Source organism: Triplophysa rosa, linkage group LG5 (genome assembly GCF_024868665.1).
Source record: "Triplophysa rosa linkage group LG5, Trosa_1v2, whole genome shotgun sequence".
Taxonomy (NCBI): domain Eukaryota; kingdom Metazoa; phylum Chordata; class Actinopteri; order Cypriniformes; family Nemacheilidae; genus Triplophysa; species Triplophysa rosa.
Genome location: NC_079894.1, coordinates 1,009,663 through 1,026,684, shown reverse-complemented (window position 1 = coordinate 1,026,684; position 17,022 = coordinate 1,009,663). Strand labels below are relative to the sequence as shown.

The 17,022-nt window shown below is 41.8% G+C and overlaps 3 protein-coding genes and 1 long non-coding RNA gene across 5 annotated transcripts; 3 read left to right on the top strand and 1 right to left on the bottom strand.

Moving 5' to 3' along the window:
- The first annotated feature begins 1,420 nt into the window (after nucleotides 1–1,420).
- dhrs1 (dehydrogenase/reductase (SDR family) member 1) lies at nucleotides 1,421–4,551 on the top strand. 2 transcript variants are annotated; one of them, XM_057333724.1, is made up of 9 exons: nucleotides 1,421–1,574; nucleotides 2,068–2,211; nucleotides 2,461–2,604; nucleotides 2,720–2,799; nucleotides 2,916–3,048; nucleotides 3,164–3,316; nucleotides 3,614–3,683; nucleotides 3,777–3,857; nucleotides 3,940–4,551. In XM_057333724.1, exons 2-9 carry the CDS (start codon nucleotides 2,068–2,070, stop codon nucleotides 4,074–4,076), a joined length of 942 nt encoding a protein of 313 aa, XP_057189707.1. In that variant the 5' UTR covers nucleotides 1,421–1,574; the 3' UTR covers nucleotides 4,077–4,551. The 2 variants fall into 2 exon arrangements, with proteins under 2 accessions (XP_057189707.1, XP_057189709.1); XM_057333726.1 differs by having other exon boundaries at nucleotides 1,428–1,574; nucleotides 3,164–3,307; nucleotides 3,940–4,549.
- Nucleotides 4,552–4,694: 143 nt separating this feature from the next.
- Nucleotides 4,695–9,916, top strand: homeza (homeobox and leucine zipper encoding a). The gene is made up of 2 exons (XM_057333640.1): nucleotides 4,695–4,925; nucleotides 6,969–9,916. Exon 2 carries the CDS (start codon nucleotides 6,992–6,994, stop codon nucleotides 8,978–8,980), a length of 1,989 nt encoding a protein of 662 aa, XP_057189623.1. The 5' UTR covers nucleotides 4,695–4,925; nucleotides 6,969–6,991; the 3' UTR covers nucleotides 8,981–9,916.
- A 142-nt stretch (nucleotides 9,917–10,058) lies between these two features.
- Nucleotides 10,059–12,644, bottom strand: LOC130554235 (RING finger protein 212B-like). The gene is made up of 13 exons (XM_057333747.1): nucleotides 12,602–12,644; nucleotides 12,321–12,427; nucleotides 12,144–12,205; nucleotides 11,821–11,895; nucleotides 11,275–11,381; nucleotides 11,133–11,193; nucleotides 11,010–11,038; nucleotides 10,880–10,923; nucleotides 10,773–10,797; nucleotides 10,619–10,667; nucleotides 10,440–10,500; nucleotides 10,291–10,321; nucleotides 10,059–10,190 (listed from the first exon to the last, which is right to left on the bottom strand). The coding sequence occupies exons 2-13, from the start codon at nucleotides 12,418–12,420 to the stop codon at nucleotides 10,115–10,117; spliced, it is 720 nt and encodes a 239-aa protein (XP_057189730.1). The 5' UTR covers nucleotides 12,421–12,427; nucleotides 12,602–12,644; the 3' UTR covers nucleotides 10,059–10,114.
- A 421-nt stretch (nucleotides 12,645–13,065) lies between these two features.
- On the top strand, nucleotides 13,066–14,283 carry LOC130554260 (uncharacterized). Its single transcript, XR_008962958.1, has 4 exons — nucleotides 13,066–13,291; nucleotides 13,695–13,725; nucleotides 14,038–14,148; nucleotides 14,246–14,283. It is a non-coding gene; the product is annotated as an uncharacterized LOC130554260 (long non-coding RNA).
- Nucleotides 14,284–17,022: the final 2,739 nt, after the last annotated feature.

Below are 17,022 nucleotides of genomic sequence, written 5' to 3'. Positions count from 1 at the left end.
AATATCACTTAAATTGTATGTTTTTAACACATTTTAACAATAGAAATTTGCATTTTGTAAATGAATGTCAAACACAAAAAATTGTTTCGTCGGATTTACTTTAAAAAAAAATGCGGTTCCACACAATTTATTTTTAAACATAACGGCCAATTTTTTCAACTTGTTCATCTCAATAAACAACAATTTAGTTACTTTTACACAACTAATTTAAGTAAAGTTGACAAAATTCTCTAGTCTCTACAATCGACAGTTGAGTTCATTACACAAACAAAAAAAAACCACACAACGAAGGATGACAAAACATTAAATAAAGCTGCAGCACTCTCTTTTATTAGTCACACCTGGTCAATTGTTAACACAGATCTAGTCAAGCTATTTTTGTTTTATTAACACACAGCTTTTTTGTTTAAACCTCATTAATAAAAGATGTCATTAAATATCTTGAATAAAACTCGAATCCTAGTTCTTTCATTTGTTTTGTATTATCAGAACAAACTAAAGAATTCATAAACAGTAACTCGTCACTCAAGCACCTGTAATGATGCAACACTCCTGACAGAGGATGACATAACAAAACATTACCCATAATACACTGCAGCATCAACAGCCAACTATTTGCTGTGAGTGACGCTTCAGTGTACTGTAGAGTATATTTAGCTGGTCAGACTCTGACATGAATCAGTAACTTCAAATTAATTAAAATAATAACATTTCCCAGACCTTCAGATCACTTCATTTGCAGAATTGATCAGGGCGGCTGAACTACGGCGAGTGCAAAGGGACAGTCTGCATTGGTTTTAACTCATCTCTATGTTTTACACAACTATGTTATGTTGGCTGAACAAAACAATCTGAAGGCTGAAATAAATTACATTTTTAAGAATATTTAAGAAATGTGAACATGACGGAAGGGAAAGTGCACCAAGATGTCTGATTTCTTCTCTTTAATGTAAGGAGGACAGTCATTCTCTATCATGTCACTGAATGTGCATAGAATATTATTTCAATGATTCATTCAGATTTTGGGACTGGTGTTTTTCTAAGTCGCATGACCAATGACAGTTGCCCACACGTGATGATGAAAAAACAGGAAGCAGAATGTGTGGTTACTGTAAAATAATCCTTTGCTGCCTTTAATTTTCAAGTAGACCTACAACCAAAAGTCGTTTTTTTACTGTTTTTAAGTTTAGGCCAAGTTGATATAACTTAAACAAGTTAAATTGCTTTACTTTTTGAATGTGGTTAAGTAATGTAAAAAAGCCTAAATTGGATTGCCAAGTTGATTATTCTCAAAAATTAAAGCCAGCAACGATTTTTTACAGTTTACATTCATTCCTTTTCCATTACGGGTTTATTGGTGTGTGTTGAAAGTGATCTGCGTTGTTTGCAAAAATATTGTCCTTATATTAGACGTATTACGGGAATTGTAAGATTCGCCACAAACACGCGCGCGCGCGCGCATACCAGTCTTATCTGTAGTTCGTAGTTCATTTCACACGACTGTAGATTTCAATACCCGCGAACATCTCCCGAGTCCTGACTGACACATAACGTTTGCCGAATAATAAACTGAGGTGAGGTGATCGCTTGCAGTTCTTGCATTCATGTTAACATATTAAGTTACGTATTACGTTCGCTTGTCACGGAGTCTGCACGTATTTAATCTATTACGCGGACGTGTCCCGTCTCCATCACGTTAAAGATGTTTCGAAACTGAAGATGTTAACGATTGTTGGATTTAATAATAGTTTGTGTGTAGACGTTTTGCTGAATAAATGCCAATGTGGTTGTGAAAGAGCATGCAGTGCATATCCGTGACCAGAGGGTGGCGGGCTTTTGGTTCTCGTGGATTCACTGCGACAGCCTCACTGCGAACTTTCACCAATACTTTGCTCTTTTTCCGTTTATATTGAGATGTATATATAGATACTTTATACTTTTATTTTATTTTTTATCTTAATCTGTATTTGTGTATTTGTATTTGTATTAATTTTGCTGTGTTTTGGCAATGTAAAAATATGTTTTATCATGCTAATAGAGCTGCTTTGAATCTTGATTCTCCCTCAGATGGCACTCTCTGGATGTATTTGTGTGGTGACCGGTGCTTCCAGAGGGATTGGACGAGGTATCGCTCTTCAGTTATCTGAAGCTGGTGCCACTGTGTACATCACTGGTCGACAGGAAAAGACTCTGAAGCAGACAGCGGCCGAGGTCTGAAACCATAAGTATTGCATTTGGCACATAACTTGTCGAAGCGATGTAGCTTCATCTAACATCCAATAGACTTGATCTAATGAAAAAGGGATCCGGGCCATATCTGAGGACCAGAATTACCTATCAATACTGGTTGTGGGAAAGTTTGACTTGTCAGTCAACACTTGCACGGGACACCTTCTTATGGAGCAATTAATTATTAGACATTACGTGACTGACTTTCGGTCTAAAAATCTTGGATTACAGGTGACGCAGCGAGGTGGCCAGTGTCTGCCAGTAGTGTGTGATTCATCTCAAGAGGATGACATCAAGGAGCTGTTTGAACGTGTCCAGCGTGAGCAGAATGGCAGACTTGACGTCTTGGTGAATAATGCTTATGCTGGTGTACAGGTCAGTCGGTCCCTTGCTTTCTCTTGTTTTCTTTCAATTATTTGTGTATTTATTTTATTGTCGCATGACGTTCATCGTTTGTTGTGCAAAGAGTGTTCTTTATCTCTATGTGTAGGCTATTTTCGAAAACATGGGAAATAAGTTCTGGGAGGTGGATCCCGGTATTTGGGACACCATCAACAATACGGGTCTCAGGTACTCTTCGTTTTTATTTGGCATTCGACAATGATCTCGGCAAATCTTCGTATAAACACTTTTCCATTCACGTCCATTCACTTGGAGTCATATCAGAGGTCGCTGTGCTTTCACAGGGGTCACTATTTCTGCTCGGTGTATGCCGCCAGGATGATGGTGGCTCAAGGCAGCGGTTTGATTGTGTTCATATCGTCCATGGGTGGTCTGCGCTATCTCTTTAACGTAGCCTATGGGGTCGGCAAGGCCGCAGTGAGTCCGTGCATACAACATCATAATATTATATATCTGCGGTATCATCACACAGTATATTGGTGCTTGAAAATACTGAGACTATATGAATATACTGTTTTTGTCTTGTCTGTAGTGTGACAGAATGGCAGCAGATACAGCAATAGAGCTGAAAAAGAGAGGTGTGGCTTCCATTAGCCTTTGGCCAGGAGCCGTTCAGACGGAGTTAGTTTCGCAGTTTGTGTCTGAGGGTGAGACACCTCCAGGGATGGACCCCAAAGTAAGCCATGTGTGTTTGGCTTTTTCATACAAATGCACCGGTCATATTGTCTTACTAGTATAATAAATAACGGTGCCGTTTAATTTACTTGATAAACACACAGCTTTACTGTATATATTTGATATTTGTGTAAACTGTAAATGCAGGAGGGGAACAGTCTGGTTCATATCAATGTTGGTCCCTCTTTGACACATCTATTCTAATAAATAGGTGTTTTGAAAGAAAAATCAACCTATATACATAAAAATCACTTTATCAAGACATACTTTACTTTTTTAATACTTGTCCACAATTTGTCTTTCTCAGTTCAAGGAGGTTTTCGCTAATGGCGAGACCACAGAGCTTAGTGGCAGATGCATAGTTGAGCTCGCCAAAGGTTGGATTTTCTTCAGATTAACTGAGTGTTTCAAATTGTTTCGCGCTTTTATGTTTATTGACATGTTACGTTCTGCTGCTCGCTGACAAACAGATAAGAATCTCATGTCAATGACTGGGAAAGTGTTGATGACCTGTGATCTGACTCGGCGCTATGGATTAAAGGACGTTGACGGTACGGAAAGATCTGTAGCTGTAGATAGACGTTGAAAATGAATTTCTACACGCTGTGTTTGATGCATTCGTTGTCTTTCCAGGCCGCAGTGTAGTGGACTACACCTCTCTGAAGTTCTTCATTTCTCAAATACCCTATGTGTCCTGGCTATCCATAATCACGCCTTCATTCATCAGAGTGCCTCGCTTCGTGTTGAATCTTGCTAATGGCAAATTCTGACATGCGTCAGCGCAGAGACAGGATGATGGCGCCTACGGCCAACGGAAGATTTTTACACGAGATTGTTTTCCATCCTTAAAGCAATGTCTTTACTCAGTCAACACACAATTAACAATTGACATTCCGGGTTATTTTCTGGTTACCTTATTGTGCACGTGAGCATGTAATTTCAAAGGAAAAAATAGTTTTGCCCATATCACCAAGTCCATCTGTCATACAGAGGCAACTTCTTAATCTTAAAATATTATCACGCATTACGTTGCAGTTAGAAAAAAATCTAGAAAACTGTTTGTGTACGTTATTCACGTTTAACACGCGTACTGTTGTTGAGAACACTTTTTATGTACTACTTTGTCAAGTTTTACAAACAGAAAACGTATTTTAAAACACATTTTAGTTCAATTCAAAGGAAAGAAATAAAGAGTATTGTGTATGCACGTATAATAAAAATCTGAATAAATACAAACGTTTATGCAACTTTATAATTTTGTGTCGGTCTTTTTGTTTACTATCGTCTGAGAATGCAAGTGACCCACTCGCTTTCCATCAGACTTCGGTTGTTGCGTCCGTACCTGTGAATGGCCAAAAACGTGTAGTAGTATTCACATGGTAATCACATCCCAGATGGGAAGAGCTCCTCCTCCCGTTCCTCTCTTTACCGGATTGGACCTGCACATTCACGGCACCGTCACTGCGTGAGAAAGAGGGGGCTGGTCCGAAGCTCCTGATCCTCAGTCTGACCGGACAGGCGAAAAACACGTTGGGGTTTCCAGAACAAAAGCGGACGTCGGACTAAACAGACCAGCTGAAGTGGCGTATCTACACACGGCCTCGTGGGACATTAAAGCGGTGAGTTGTTTTAAAAGGCTTCGCTTCAGCCGCCACACGGTTCACCTCCGTAAAGTTTTCAAGCGTTTCCATCGCGTCTCGAGCACAGTTAAGTGTTTTCGAAGCTCGCTATCGCGTCCGTGAAGCCACGCAATGGCTTCACACAGTGTTGTTTCGCATCTCTTCGCGTGTTCACATTATTTGTAACGCTTGTTTTTGAGGGAGATTTAACGGGGAACGTGCGTGTTGGTGGAACAACAGTGTGGCCATTTAACACCGAGTTTGTTTATGCGCGTTACTGAAGCGTAACCAAATGAGTGCGCCTGTGCGGCACCCAACGCCACAAAAGAGCGAATATAATCGCCGGTGGACAAAACACTGCTGTGGCTTAAACTCTTGTTTATTATAAAAGTATCATTAGCTCATAATGGCCCTCACACCTGCTTAATGTTTTTCCTTTTGTTACGTGTACTTAGACAGTCGTGATCTCAGACACCCCGCGACCTGCGTCAAAAGTTCTTCAGATAAGCTGATTATAGAGCTCATGGACAAACATCGTGCCGTTGACGCAATTTACGTACAATCTAACCGAGTTTATCTGGATATTATGAATATTTTGTAGTGTTTATAAACTACTTGGAAACGTTTAGGTAGGTTAATGTTGGTGTTTACTGAATGTATGCTGTTTATACACTTGCTATATACAAAGTATATGGTGGATTCAGGAAAATTGGAACACTTTTACGTCAAGGTGACTGTCAAAAACTGTCCGAATATGCCTAAATTCACATATATCTGTGTGGTGAAATATCTCGCCAGCTTCAGGGACTTGACGCTCAGACGCGTCATTGTAAGTCACCCTCTGATGAATGAGGTCACCGCAGGCGGTCGGGAATTTATTCTGTCAAGTTGATGGCTGGCCAGTTGGTTGCATATAGTGGGAAAATTGCTTAACATTGGAAACACTTTTCCAAGCAGCATTGCCTAACTGTGCTCACGCAGGTCTGTGTCACTAACCAAACAAGCAGTTTCCAAAGTTTATTTCTATCGTTCACAGTTCATTTTTTCAGGCGAATAAGCTGAAACTCGAAGGTGACCGTCCGTAGTTGAGTTGCTCTGGCCAGGACAAATCCCACCGATGTGAGGATTCGTTTAAAAAGTAGAGTACGGTGCAGTTTTGGGCACAATTTTATGCCACGAAAGATGTACAAAAGCAGCAAGACGTACGAGACGACCACAACATGCTTGTTAGACTGTGCCATGTCAAGTATGCAAAAAAACTGACAAACAAATCAGCTTTGACAAATATGACTTGAGTCATCTTTAACAGAGACATGCTTACACTGGTCCTTTACCGTCTGTTGGAAGGTTAAACTCGCTTCTATATGGGGTTAGACAAATGGGGGAAGTGGACCATTACGTGCGCTGGAAAGGGGCAAGGGAGCGGTGAAGGGCAGGCCCCCCATTTCTCTTTTGCTCAAGTCTGCCGAAGTGGGGGTTGGGTGTGCACTGCCGGAGAGTATACGACAGGCTTTAATAAAAGGCTAATGTGTGGAAGTGAAAAACAGGGGGAAGGGGTGACATCTGTCCTTCTTTCAACTTTAGAGAGGAAAGTCAATGGCCAGACTGTAGAGTTGGCTGTAAAGCGACTGTTTAATGACCTTCGTGCAGTTTGTCTCGTGAACGTCGCGAGCATGTCTTGCGAGTCTGTGGCCTGTTGTGTGATAGTCATCAATAATGCCGTCGATTCCTGAAGTTAAGCACTACAGCTTGCAAATGATCCGAACAAATTCCATTGTAGGTTGGGCTGACCAAAAGACAGACCGGAACCCCACCCGTTAACCCCCTCCACACCATCCAAGTACCCATCGACCACAAACAGCCCACAACCCCCCTAACATTCCAACCTCTTTACCCCTCACAAATTACATGCATGAAGATCAAGCAGGTTTTTCCACACCGTGTAAAAACTCTGAGGACATGGCCTTATGTGTAGAAGATTGTAACTGGGTTTGAGGTTACGTTCATTGTCATTTAACGCAAGTTTCTTTGTCTTCCTTACAGTCTGCAGCTGTGTGAGAACTCTGATGGCGACGCACAGTGACCATGACCTAAAAGTTATCACTCCAAGAGGGGTGCTGTCCAAGAGACAAGACGGGAACCTCGGCAGTCCACGGCACCAGAAGTCACCCCAACACCACAACTCCATTGGAAAAGAACCTCTGAGCCCCTCCAATCGCAAGCCGCGAGAGGGCAACGGCAGTGCGGCGGCGAGCTTCAGCACCAATCATAACTCCGTAATATGTCTTCCACTGGTATCTGAAGGACTGAAGCTGGTGTGGACCCAGTCGGATCAAACGCGTGAGCTGGATTCCATACCCGAGCTGGTACAGGCCTTCAACGTCTTTCCCTACCCGACATCTCAAGAGGTCAGCACCCTGGCCCGCGTGTGTGCTCTTCCACTCGATAAAGTCAAAGTCTGGTTCATGGTACAGCGCATCAAGTATGGCATCAGCTGGGCGTCTGAGGATATTGAAGAGACGCGGCTCAAGCTGGCCAGGCCACAACTTATCAGCGAGACTGAACACAAGGAAAGCAGGGCAAAGAGAAAAAACGAATCTGATGATCTTAAAGAAATGGACGGGATGCCCGTCGATCACGTAGAAGATCTAACAAACAGTCCACAGATGCCTCACAAAAGACATAAAATTGAAAGCCCGCAACCAACAAAGCTCTCTCCTGCTGCTTTACGGTTTCGTTCATCTCTTCCCGCTCCTCAGGATTCATACTACTACCGCCAACCGGTGGAAGTGTCCGAAACACCTCAATCTGCCACTCCGCCGACTCCGGTGGTGTCTTCTGTTGGATCTGAGCAGCCACGGCACAGCCGCTACAAAAAGTCTAAAGCCCAGTTAGCTGCCTTGCGTAAAAGTTTCCTCCGGGAGAACTGGCCGGATGAGTCTGAGCTCCAACGGCTACAAGAGGAGACGGGCCTAACCCGTAATGATATTCGTAAATGGTTCAGCGACAGTCGGTACCAGCTGCGAAACGGTAGGGGGTCTTCGGGCTTGACGTCCTTGCATGCTTCTAAAGGAGCAAATGAAACCACGTCCAGTCCATCGTCTCAGGAGGTTCAGCCTCTTTCCCTCACCACTAAAAAGCTGAAAACCACACAGCACACCAAGGCAAGCGAAAGCAAGGAAAAGGCTCATTTGAAGGGGGCGCGAAAAAATCGGACAAAGGACTCTCAGTTTTTCCAGCTATTCCTGTCGAACACTCTTGAGGCGTTTGAAGAAGGAGCACCGGGATTAGATGTGAAAAGATTCCAGGAAGAAGGTGATATTCCGAATAACGATGAAGTCAGAAGTGAAGTGGACAGTGAGAGACAGTGTATGACGCCTCCAGAGCCGGCTGCGACTCCCACTCCATCCCCCTCTGTAACCCCATCTAAAAAACAGTCAGTCAGGCCCCAGTCATTGAAATCGGCCTGCTCTGTCAAAGCAAACACCTCAACCAACTCTCCACAACCCTTAGACCAGTCTTCACCGTTAGTGTTAACAGCAGCTGGCCGACCAAGAAAAACAAAGGAGCAGTTGGCAATGTTGAAAGACTTCTTCCAGCGCTGCCCGTGGCCAAAGAGCGAAGAGTACACGCAGATAGTGGAACTAACGTCATTGCCTCGTGCTGATGTCATCCAGTGGTTCGGGGACACGCGCTATGCCGTAAAAAACGGCCATGTACGTTGGGTGCACGCTGACGTACGAGACCAAGTGCTTGCAGAGATAGCGTTGACACAAAGTGGAGGGACTGCTGTTGATTCCAGTGGAACTTCAGGAAGTGACGGCAGCAGAAAACGCAAGTCACAAGGAAACACTACACCAAAAATGCAGAAGTCAGCAATAGATTCGACAGACTTCAGTCCTCTGGAGCTGTATTATCGGCAGATTGGACCGCTGCAGGAGAAAGACCTTGACACGCTCTGCCGAAAGTCAAAAATGAGCTACCAACAGGTGCGAGACTGGTTTGCCTCCAAGGACAGTAATACACTGGACACAGAGCTTAATGTTATTGACTGATCATATTAAAACTGTGTACTCATGTAGCTTGTCTGTCAATCTGCTGTGAGTTCTTTACAAGGGTTGGAAAACCGTATTAACTGTATTAAATTTCTCCAGTTTCATGCAATCCTCTCCTCTTCGATCATGTTAAAAAGTAGATTTCTGTAGCATCAGGTTAAATTTGATCAGTTATTCAAGTGGCAGTATTAAACATGCAGACTTTTGCTCAATTATTTGACTCAATTCACCAAAAAATATTTTTCTTGTGGTGTATACACTGGCTGATGTTAGTTATGATGTTGATATGTTTTTTTTGTGAAATCTCTTATAGCTTTAATTGCTGCTTTTTAGAACGGACACGATACACAAACAAGTTACTTGATTTGAGAATCCTGGTCCCCCATTTGGACATTTTGTTTAGTTGGACCAGTTACTTTAGAGTGCATTGATGGAGCTCATTTTGTAATCTTTAATTTGTAGTAAATGCATACGGCGCTGTGTAACAGTTCCCTCCTAAACAGATTAACCTTAAGTTTACAAAACTCTATTCATTAACATTCCGCACTTACGTGAGTTTTTCCTATTGATCAATTTCTCTGGTCTTTTTACTTTGTTGTGAATAAGCATTTCAATAAAACCGTTCCCTAGTCTAACACAAATAAAAACTAAATAAAAATGTATAAATGCGAGCAATATTGAAATAATGCAAACCAAGGTAATAGGTATATTCAGTATGTTAGGGAAAGTACATTTCTTGACATGCAATATATTTGTAGAATTATGAAACTACAATCTTTGTTGTATCAGTTTTACAGCGATTAAACTCGACCATAAAACACTTGCTATTTCTAACTAGACAGTAAATGATAAAAGGTTTATTTGTCAAGACACCATCATCTTTCTGTTCACAATGTTTGTTTCTCTATTGTTTGAAAATAAACGTGAATGAAACTCACTTCCATTAGATCTTGTAACTTTTTCACATCCTTAGTGTAACTGTGACACAAAAATGTAAATTTATATTTTTAATACCAGCAATTAATTTTTCTCTTATTTGCAATTCAATATCCACTTTTAACTGTAAGTTACATTTTTTAACTGTAAGTAAATAATCTAATGATTTTCTAAGAATAAGCTACAAATAAATGATGTTTATGGCCGTGGTGACTGGAGTGAAGGTCTAGTCAAAAACTGGAACTGAAAGTTGTTTGGGGTTGTATGTTGGGACCTATACAAATTGCAGATGAAAGGTAAAATTGCTTACCGTGAAGCTTCTATTTTCAGACATCGGAACATGTATCATTTTTTATTTTCTGACAAAAAGTCACCTTGTGGGGGTGTGAACTGAACTGGGTGTCCCTTAAGATAAGAGGAGAACATCAGCGTAAACCATGAGATCGTCAATATGAATAACTGTTCATAAATGTATACTTTATGATAGCAAAACAATAGGTTATAAAATCTGTACTTGACTTACTGACAGTCTGTTCATGTATTGAACTCATGCTTGACACAGAGATGGATGAACCTGTGGGAGTCTAAGACATAAATAAAATGTACACCACACAGTCACAAAAAGATTGCGATTATTTTATTACAGTTCAATAACTGACAAACAACTGGAAAACTAAGAGTATAGTAGAGAAATCAACTCACTGTCATGCCAAGTCTGGAATGTCTAAATCTCTCCAAAGTGTCACCCGAACTTGTGTGCCGATCAAAGATAAGGAAAGAGTTCCACATGTTATAATGTTTGGGGGAGAGCAGGTATACTAAATAAACATGGTTAAGATTCTACAATACAATCTACCTGAGAGCTCTAGAGCGCGGTGTGACTGTGGGAAGTAAAAACACAACACATGAAGTCTTTGAGTTTAATAAGTGCAGTTTATTTCTCAAGTTAAGAAGCTTTAGTACCTGGTGATGTCACAGCCACCGGAAGAGTCATCCTTGGAGTACCTCTATATATGGAAAAAGACCTGAATTCTGTGCAATATTCAACAATATTATGGCCACACATATGATCGTAGACAATAATCTGTATTACCCATTAATCTGAAACCTCCCAGGAGATGTCTGTGTGGGGGCAAAAACACATGAACATTGAAATAAAATGTAAGTTAAAAGTCAAGAGCGAATACATCTCCAAAAGTAAACTGATATTTCTCACCCTCCTTTGAGAAAGAGGTTTCTTGAGCTCTTCATTCTCTCTTTTCAGCTCAGACACTTGCCTTTAATAAAACACAAATAGATCAAAATGCAGTTTTGAAGTACGATGAAACTATTTCAGATATTCATCAAGGAATGAGCACCTGTAGAGCTGATCATTGACTTCTTTAAGCCTTCGCTCCAGCTCCGCAGACTGGCTTCTATAGAAAGCTATGACACGTTCCTTCTGCCATTTCTGAAAAACAGCAACCTGAAACACGTCTGAACTTTCAATAGGCAGAACTGTGTTTGCTTAGGGCTTGATGTCAGTGTGGCATTCGATCGTTTCATGTCGTCAAGAAAAACAAATAGAGGTGTTATTCAATATAACGTCGATTATAAATGAATGGTAAAAAAGTACATTTAATAAGTAAGGGATAATGTACAGGCAGCCGGTTGTTATCGCAGAAATAAGCATTTAGGTTTAATCATTTGTAAATATAACGTCATATATGTTATTAAAAGAAAGATTTATATTTAATTAGTCCAAAAAAACCTATCAAGATGATTTGCTGCATCCGGGTTACTGTGTTATTAGTTTTGAGGGGTTGTTATCTGGGAATAACGAACCTGCAGATGTCGCGACTGGCCAATCAGAATCGAGCATTCCAACGAGCCGTGTAATAAGTGGCTGATAAAATGACGGATACCTGTGCGATGTGTTCCAGTCGAGTCTGCAGGAGTTTCACCGGATCTGTGAAAAACATCTTTTCCTGAGGTTTCATCTTCACAAAAATGAAAGGAATGTGCAGGCAACAAAAAAAGAGACGAGAAGGAAAAAGCGGATAAATTAAGAAAACGTTCACTCAGGCTGTCAGCTGTTGTGCAGATTTGCAAACGATTGTCCTTTTTCACAGCAGGGCAGGTGTGACAGAGCAACTCTGTCCAGACATCACACATGAACTCAATAACTCTCAATGTTTGATTGTGATGTTCTGCTGCAGATGCAGTTTCTCACTTTAGTTTCACTCACCTGCTCGGATATTGTCAGGTAGTTACAGTTGGCATGACACACTCTGCACTGACCACTGAACTCTGTAAGACAAACATACACGACGATGTTTTCACGAGGCATTGTTACCTGGCTAAAGAAGGTAGTAAATAAAAGTGAAATCACATGTAGTAATCCCGAAGTAAATCCCGCACTCACTTGTGTTCATGCAGTCCTGACAAAATATATGACCACAGCTGGACACTACAAATGGTTTTCCTCCTCTCAGAAAACAGTTATTACAGTGAAACCAATCCATGTCGTCTCTGAATGACCAACAAAACAACCCGGGTTCTCATATGTAACGTTACCTCAGAAAAGCTTTGTTATTATAATCATCGTGTAAGGTGAATATCGCGTGTTAAGTGTAGTTCTGACAAAATCGTTTAACTTGGTATATTTGTCTGAACGAGTTAGCTGTAGTCCACAGGGTGACGTACCGAAATTCATGCGACGCAAGTCCTGTCAGAACACCGGCTTCGACTCGAGTGAGCAGATGTGTCATTGAATCAAGTCTCCAGTAGAGGTCGCCAAAGCCTTACGATACTACTGCTGTCTTTTGACTGCATCATACATGAACTTAGCATACGAGGATGTTTATAAAAGTATTAATATTTAAATCATTTAAAGTAGACTATTACTATACAAATAGCTACAAATACTTTAATCAAGACAAAAAATAAGTGGAGTAAAAAATTGTCAAAACAAACTTGTGTAGTGAAACTCAATTTACATTCAATCCATGTATGATGACATCATGTGGGGTAATCCAGACACAAGACACAAAAGAAAAGAAAAAACAGTTAGGCTAGATGACTAACTTGTAAGACAGTTAATTCTAAGCGGTTTGTGCAACCGGCCCCAGATTTCACATCATCTTTGTTTTCTTAACCAAACTAAATATGTCTTACAGAAGTATTATTGTGATGTTTGAGTAAAACTATCATTCCAGTTGAAAAGCCGACAGCTAAAGGAAACACTTAACACCACACTGCGTGTGTAACATTATGTTTGAGCTCTTTTAAGGCTCCTCCTCCTTTACAGGCAACAGATGAAAGTGAAACTATTACAGCAGCAGACATTTTACTGGGAGAAAAATATCTGTTTTTATTAAAGATAAGAAGAATACCGTGAGTATCATACATTTATTCAGTAGATTCAATTGACTGTTTAATTTAATGTACATCACGTTTATTGGTTAAGAACTTTCTAAGAAATGTGTGTTATACTTGGAATCAGGAAGTGTGTGTCTTCTATAGTGACTGTATGATTCCACTTCATCGCTCTGCTTTTGGACTTAATTTTATAATTGTACATGGTCCCTTTCAAATGAACTTAAATAATAATAATAATAATAGTTTTATAAACTAAAACAGTAATAGGTGACTTGTTTGCTGTTTTTATTGTGAAAACACAAGATATACTGTATAAGTGAAAGTGGAATTGTTCATTGCTGTCCTGCAACATTTTGTGGCAACAGAATAAAGTCGACAGTAGGTCGAAAGTGTCTAACACACAGTGTTTTTATTGCAGGAACAATGAGTCTCTACAGAATGCTTAAAAGGTGAGATGATTAAAAGATTTGAATAAACAAATATTGTCTTGTAAAATATATATTTCATGTGCGCAATTTAGTGGTCCTTACAAACATGTTGAACTATAATAGTTTATCTTATCTAGTAAATCTAAATCTAAAAAAAATCTAAAAAATCTAAAAAAATCTAAAATCTTAGCAGAAATAACTTCTACCTTTATTACCTGAGCCTGCATGAGAAATAACTTTTGTTCATATATCCTATATTTACTCTAATATACTATAGTAATTTATCACATTACTGAGACATTGCAGAAACTCATGACATAAATGTTGTTTTAGTTTGACTGGTGGAGGATCTCCTGAATCCAGCTGTGTGTCCATGAGGAGTGATGGATCAATGGGTGACCCACCTAACTTCAGTTCAGGAGACTGTTGTGATGCAGATGTGAGGTGAGGACGGTCTGATGTCTGTCAAACTACTGAGAAACACATGTTTACATTTACTGTATTATATGTTTGAATGTAAGCACAAGTTGTTCAATTACAGAAACACAACAGATGGATCAAAGGACTCAATTTTTCAGGTAAGATACTTTTTTGCTTCCTTTGCTTTTGCAATTAGGCCTAATTTGTTTCAGTTGTAGTTCTCATTCCTTTACTGATTCTGTTCGTCATCATCAGTTGTCTTACATTTACATTTACATTTACATTTAGTCATTTCGCAGACGCTTTTATCCAAAGCGACTTACAAAGAGTATAAGGAGCAATAAGTGATATGTCATACAGGAGCAATAGTGCAATAGGTGCCAATACAAAGTTACTAGTTTTACCAAAAGCTAGACCACTACCTGTTGAGAGAAAGAGAGAGGGTTATTTTTTTTTTCATCTGTCTGTCAAGTATTCACAGAAGAGGTGGGTTTTAAGTAGTTTTTTGAATGTTGTGAGAGATGTGGTTGACCAGACCGAATTAGGAAGAATGTTCCACCAGGAAGGAGTTGTGAATGAGAATGAGCGGGAAAGCGATTTACTGCCCTTATGGGAAGGCAGTACAAGACGCAGCTGGTTTGCTGAACGCAGGGATCTTGATGGGGTGTAGGAGTGTAGGAGGGTGTGAAAGTATGTCGGTGCAGATCCAGTGATAGTCCTGTAGGCAAGCATTGGTGACTTGAATCTGATACGGGCTTCAACCGGTAGCCAGTGGAGGGAGATGAAAAGGGCCGTCACATGAGCCCTATTGGGCTGTTGGAAGAAGAGGCGTGCTGCTGCGTTCTGAACCAGCTGGAGCGGTTTGATAGCCTTTGCAGGAAGACCAGCAAGGAAAGCATCGCAGTAGTCCAACCTTGAGATTACCTTGAGTCTTCAATAATTAAACAATCATTACTCAATCACTTAAGTATCCAATTAACACTGATTCAGTGTAACTTTTAACACCCCGCTGGGGATTCCCATATAAACCCCAGTAGTGTTTAATTTAACATCACAAATTTTGCTGCGATACAGTAATGTTCATGCAAAATCACAATAAAACATGAAAACCCAACTGTGTGTGTACCATTTCCTTAAACTGAACTTTACATCATTGTTTATAATGATAGTGTAAAAGGTAGCAGTTATCATTTTAAGTGTGTAATGAATGCTCATCGTGTCACGGTCCTACCTTCTTGTTTATGAATTTCTAGTCATGTGGCAGGATCGGGACAGAGCCCTTAGGTTTTATGTGAGAAGGCCATGAGATGTTTATGTTTTTGACATCTCATGTGTTTTCTCGTGTCTTGTCATTGGCCCCACCCCTCTCGTTTCATGTATTGCTTCCCTGCCGTCTCTAATGTTTCCCACCTGCCCTGTGTAATTATCCCTTGTTTGTCTCTCCTTTAAAATGCCCTCTTGTTTCATTGTCTTGTGCTCGTGTATTACGTTTGTACCGTGTACTGTTATGTGCTATACCTCGTCTAGTGTTCCTGTTCCCAGCCTTGCCCATCGTTTGTGAGTTTTGTGCTTTACCCTGTCGTGTTTTCATGTAAGACGTTTGGTCGTGTCCTTTAGTTTAGATTTTTGCTGTTCATGTTTTCGTTTTGCCCCCTCGTGGGAAGTCGTTGGTTTCTTTATATCTCTTAGTATCGTTTTCCCCCACTGAGGGTGTTTTTTTGTGTTTTATTAGTTAATAAAGTCTTGTTGTGTTAACCCCTTCACTGCCTGCCTGCATTTGGGTTCTTCTGCCACGCACCCCGTGACAGAATACACGAGCCAAAGCTGAACCCAGCAGGCAGCCCTATGGACAGACTTTCAACCAACCGGTGGCCGTGTACCGGCAATCCGGTATGGTGCCTCCCAGTCACACGCCGGAGGGGGCCCGTTCCCGGCCCAGTGTCATCGGCCTCTGCAGGACTATGCTCGGGAGGTCGAGGCCAAGAGGGCATCCGTCCCCGAGGTGCTGGTGTGAGTGCCTACCTCATGGCCGGGATGGACGACCCACCATCTTTTCCGGAGTGGGAGGAGTTGGTTTACCAGTCGTTCCCACAGTTAGTGGAACAGTTGCAGCTTTGAGAGGAGTGTGGCAAAGACTCCTCTCCCAGCAATCATCCAATCTCCTCTCGTCCCGGTCTGGCGTCCATCCCGGAGGACCGTGTGGTGTGTACTCTCACCTTGGGGAACTCCACGCCATCGTTCTCCTCACCTCCTGCAGCCTCCCTACCACCAGTCAGCCTCGGTGGGAAGCGGGGTAGGCGAGAGTCCTGGGGGTCATCCTCGGAGGACTCCAACCTGGAGCCAACCGTACCGTTTGCCTTCTACTTGCAGCCGGCCACCAGGCGGGTGGCCAGACTCAAGCGAAAGGGGCAACGGCGAGCAGCGCGAGGTCGGGCCAGTCCGGTGGCCAGTCTTGTGTCCAGTCCAGCGCAGCAGGCGTCAAGTCCGGCGCAGCCGGCGTCCAGTCCGGCGTCCAGTCCGGCCTTCCAGCCGGCATCAAGCCCTGTCCAGCCGGCCTTCCAGCCTGCCTTCCAGGCGACCTTCCAGCCGGCCTTCCAGCCGGCGCCCAACCTTGGAAGTCGGCGGTCCCCCCAGGACTCCCCCTAAGTCCCCCAGGACTCCGCGCCCTCGAGCGCAGCTGGGGACTAGAACTGTTCCCCCCTTGAACTTTGTTGTTTCCCCACCCCCCCTCCCATGTTTGTTATTCTTGTTGTCCCACCCCAACCCTGTTGTTATTATTGCTTGTCTGCCCCTTGTCTTGTTTGCCATGTCTGTTTGGGTCTTGTCCTTGTTGCAGTCTGTCATGTCCTGTTAGTCAACCCCTTGGTGAACACCTGGAGGTGTTCATTAAGGGGGGGG

Excerpts from the sequence above, each read along its gene's own strand:
- homeza (XM_057333640.1), top strand. The coding sequence starts at position 6,992 with ATGGCGACGCACAGTGACCATGACCTAAAAGTTATCACTCCAAGAGGG.
- LOC130554235 (XM_057333747.1), bottom strand. The coding sequence starts at position 12,420 with ATGGATTGGTTTCACTGTAATAACTGTTTTCTGAGAGGAGGAAAACCA. Across the intron at positions 10,501-10,618 it reads ATTCCAGACTTGGCATGACA|ACTCCCACAGGTTCATCCAT; the intron begins GTGAGTTGATTT and ends TTTATGTCTTAG. Across the intron at positions 10,191-10,290 it reads TCAGTTCACACCCCCACAAG|GTCCCAACATACAACCCCAA; the intron begins GTGACTTTTTGT and ends CAATTTGTATAG.
- dhrs1 (XM_057333724.1), top strand. The coding sequence starts at position 2,068 with ATGGCACTCTCTGGATGTATTTGTGTGGTGACCGGTGCTTCCAGAGGG. Across the intron at positions 2,605-2,719 it reads ATGCTTATGCTGGTGTACAG|GCTATTTTCGAAAACATGGG; the intron begins GTCAGTCGGTCC and ends CTCTATGTGTAG. Across the intron at positions 3,684-3,776 it reads CATAGTTGAGCTCGCCAAAG|ATAAGAATCTCATGTCAATG; the intron begins GTTGGATTTTCT and ends GCTGACAAACAG.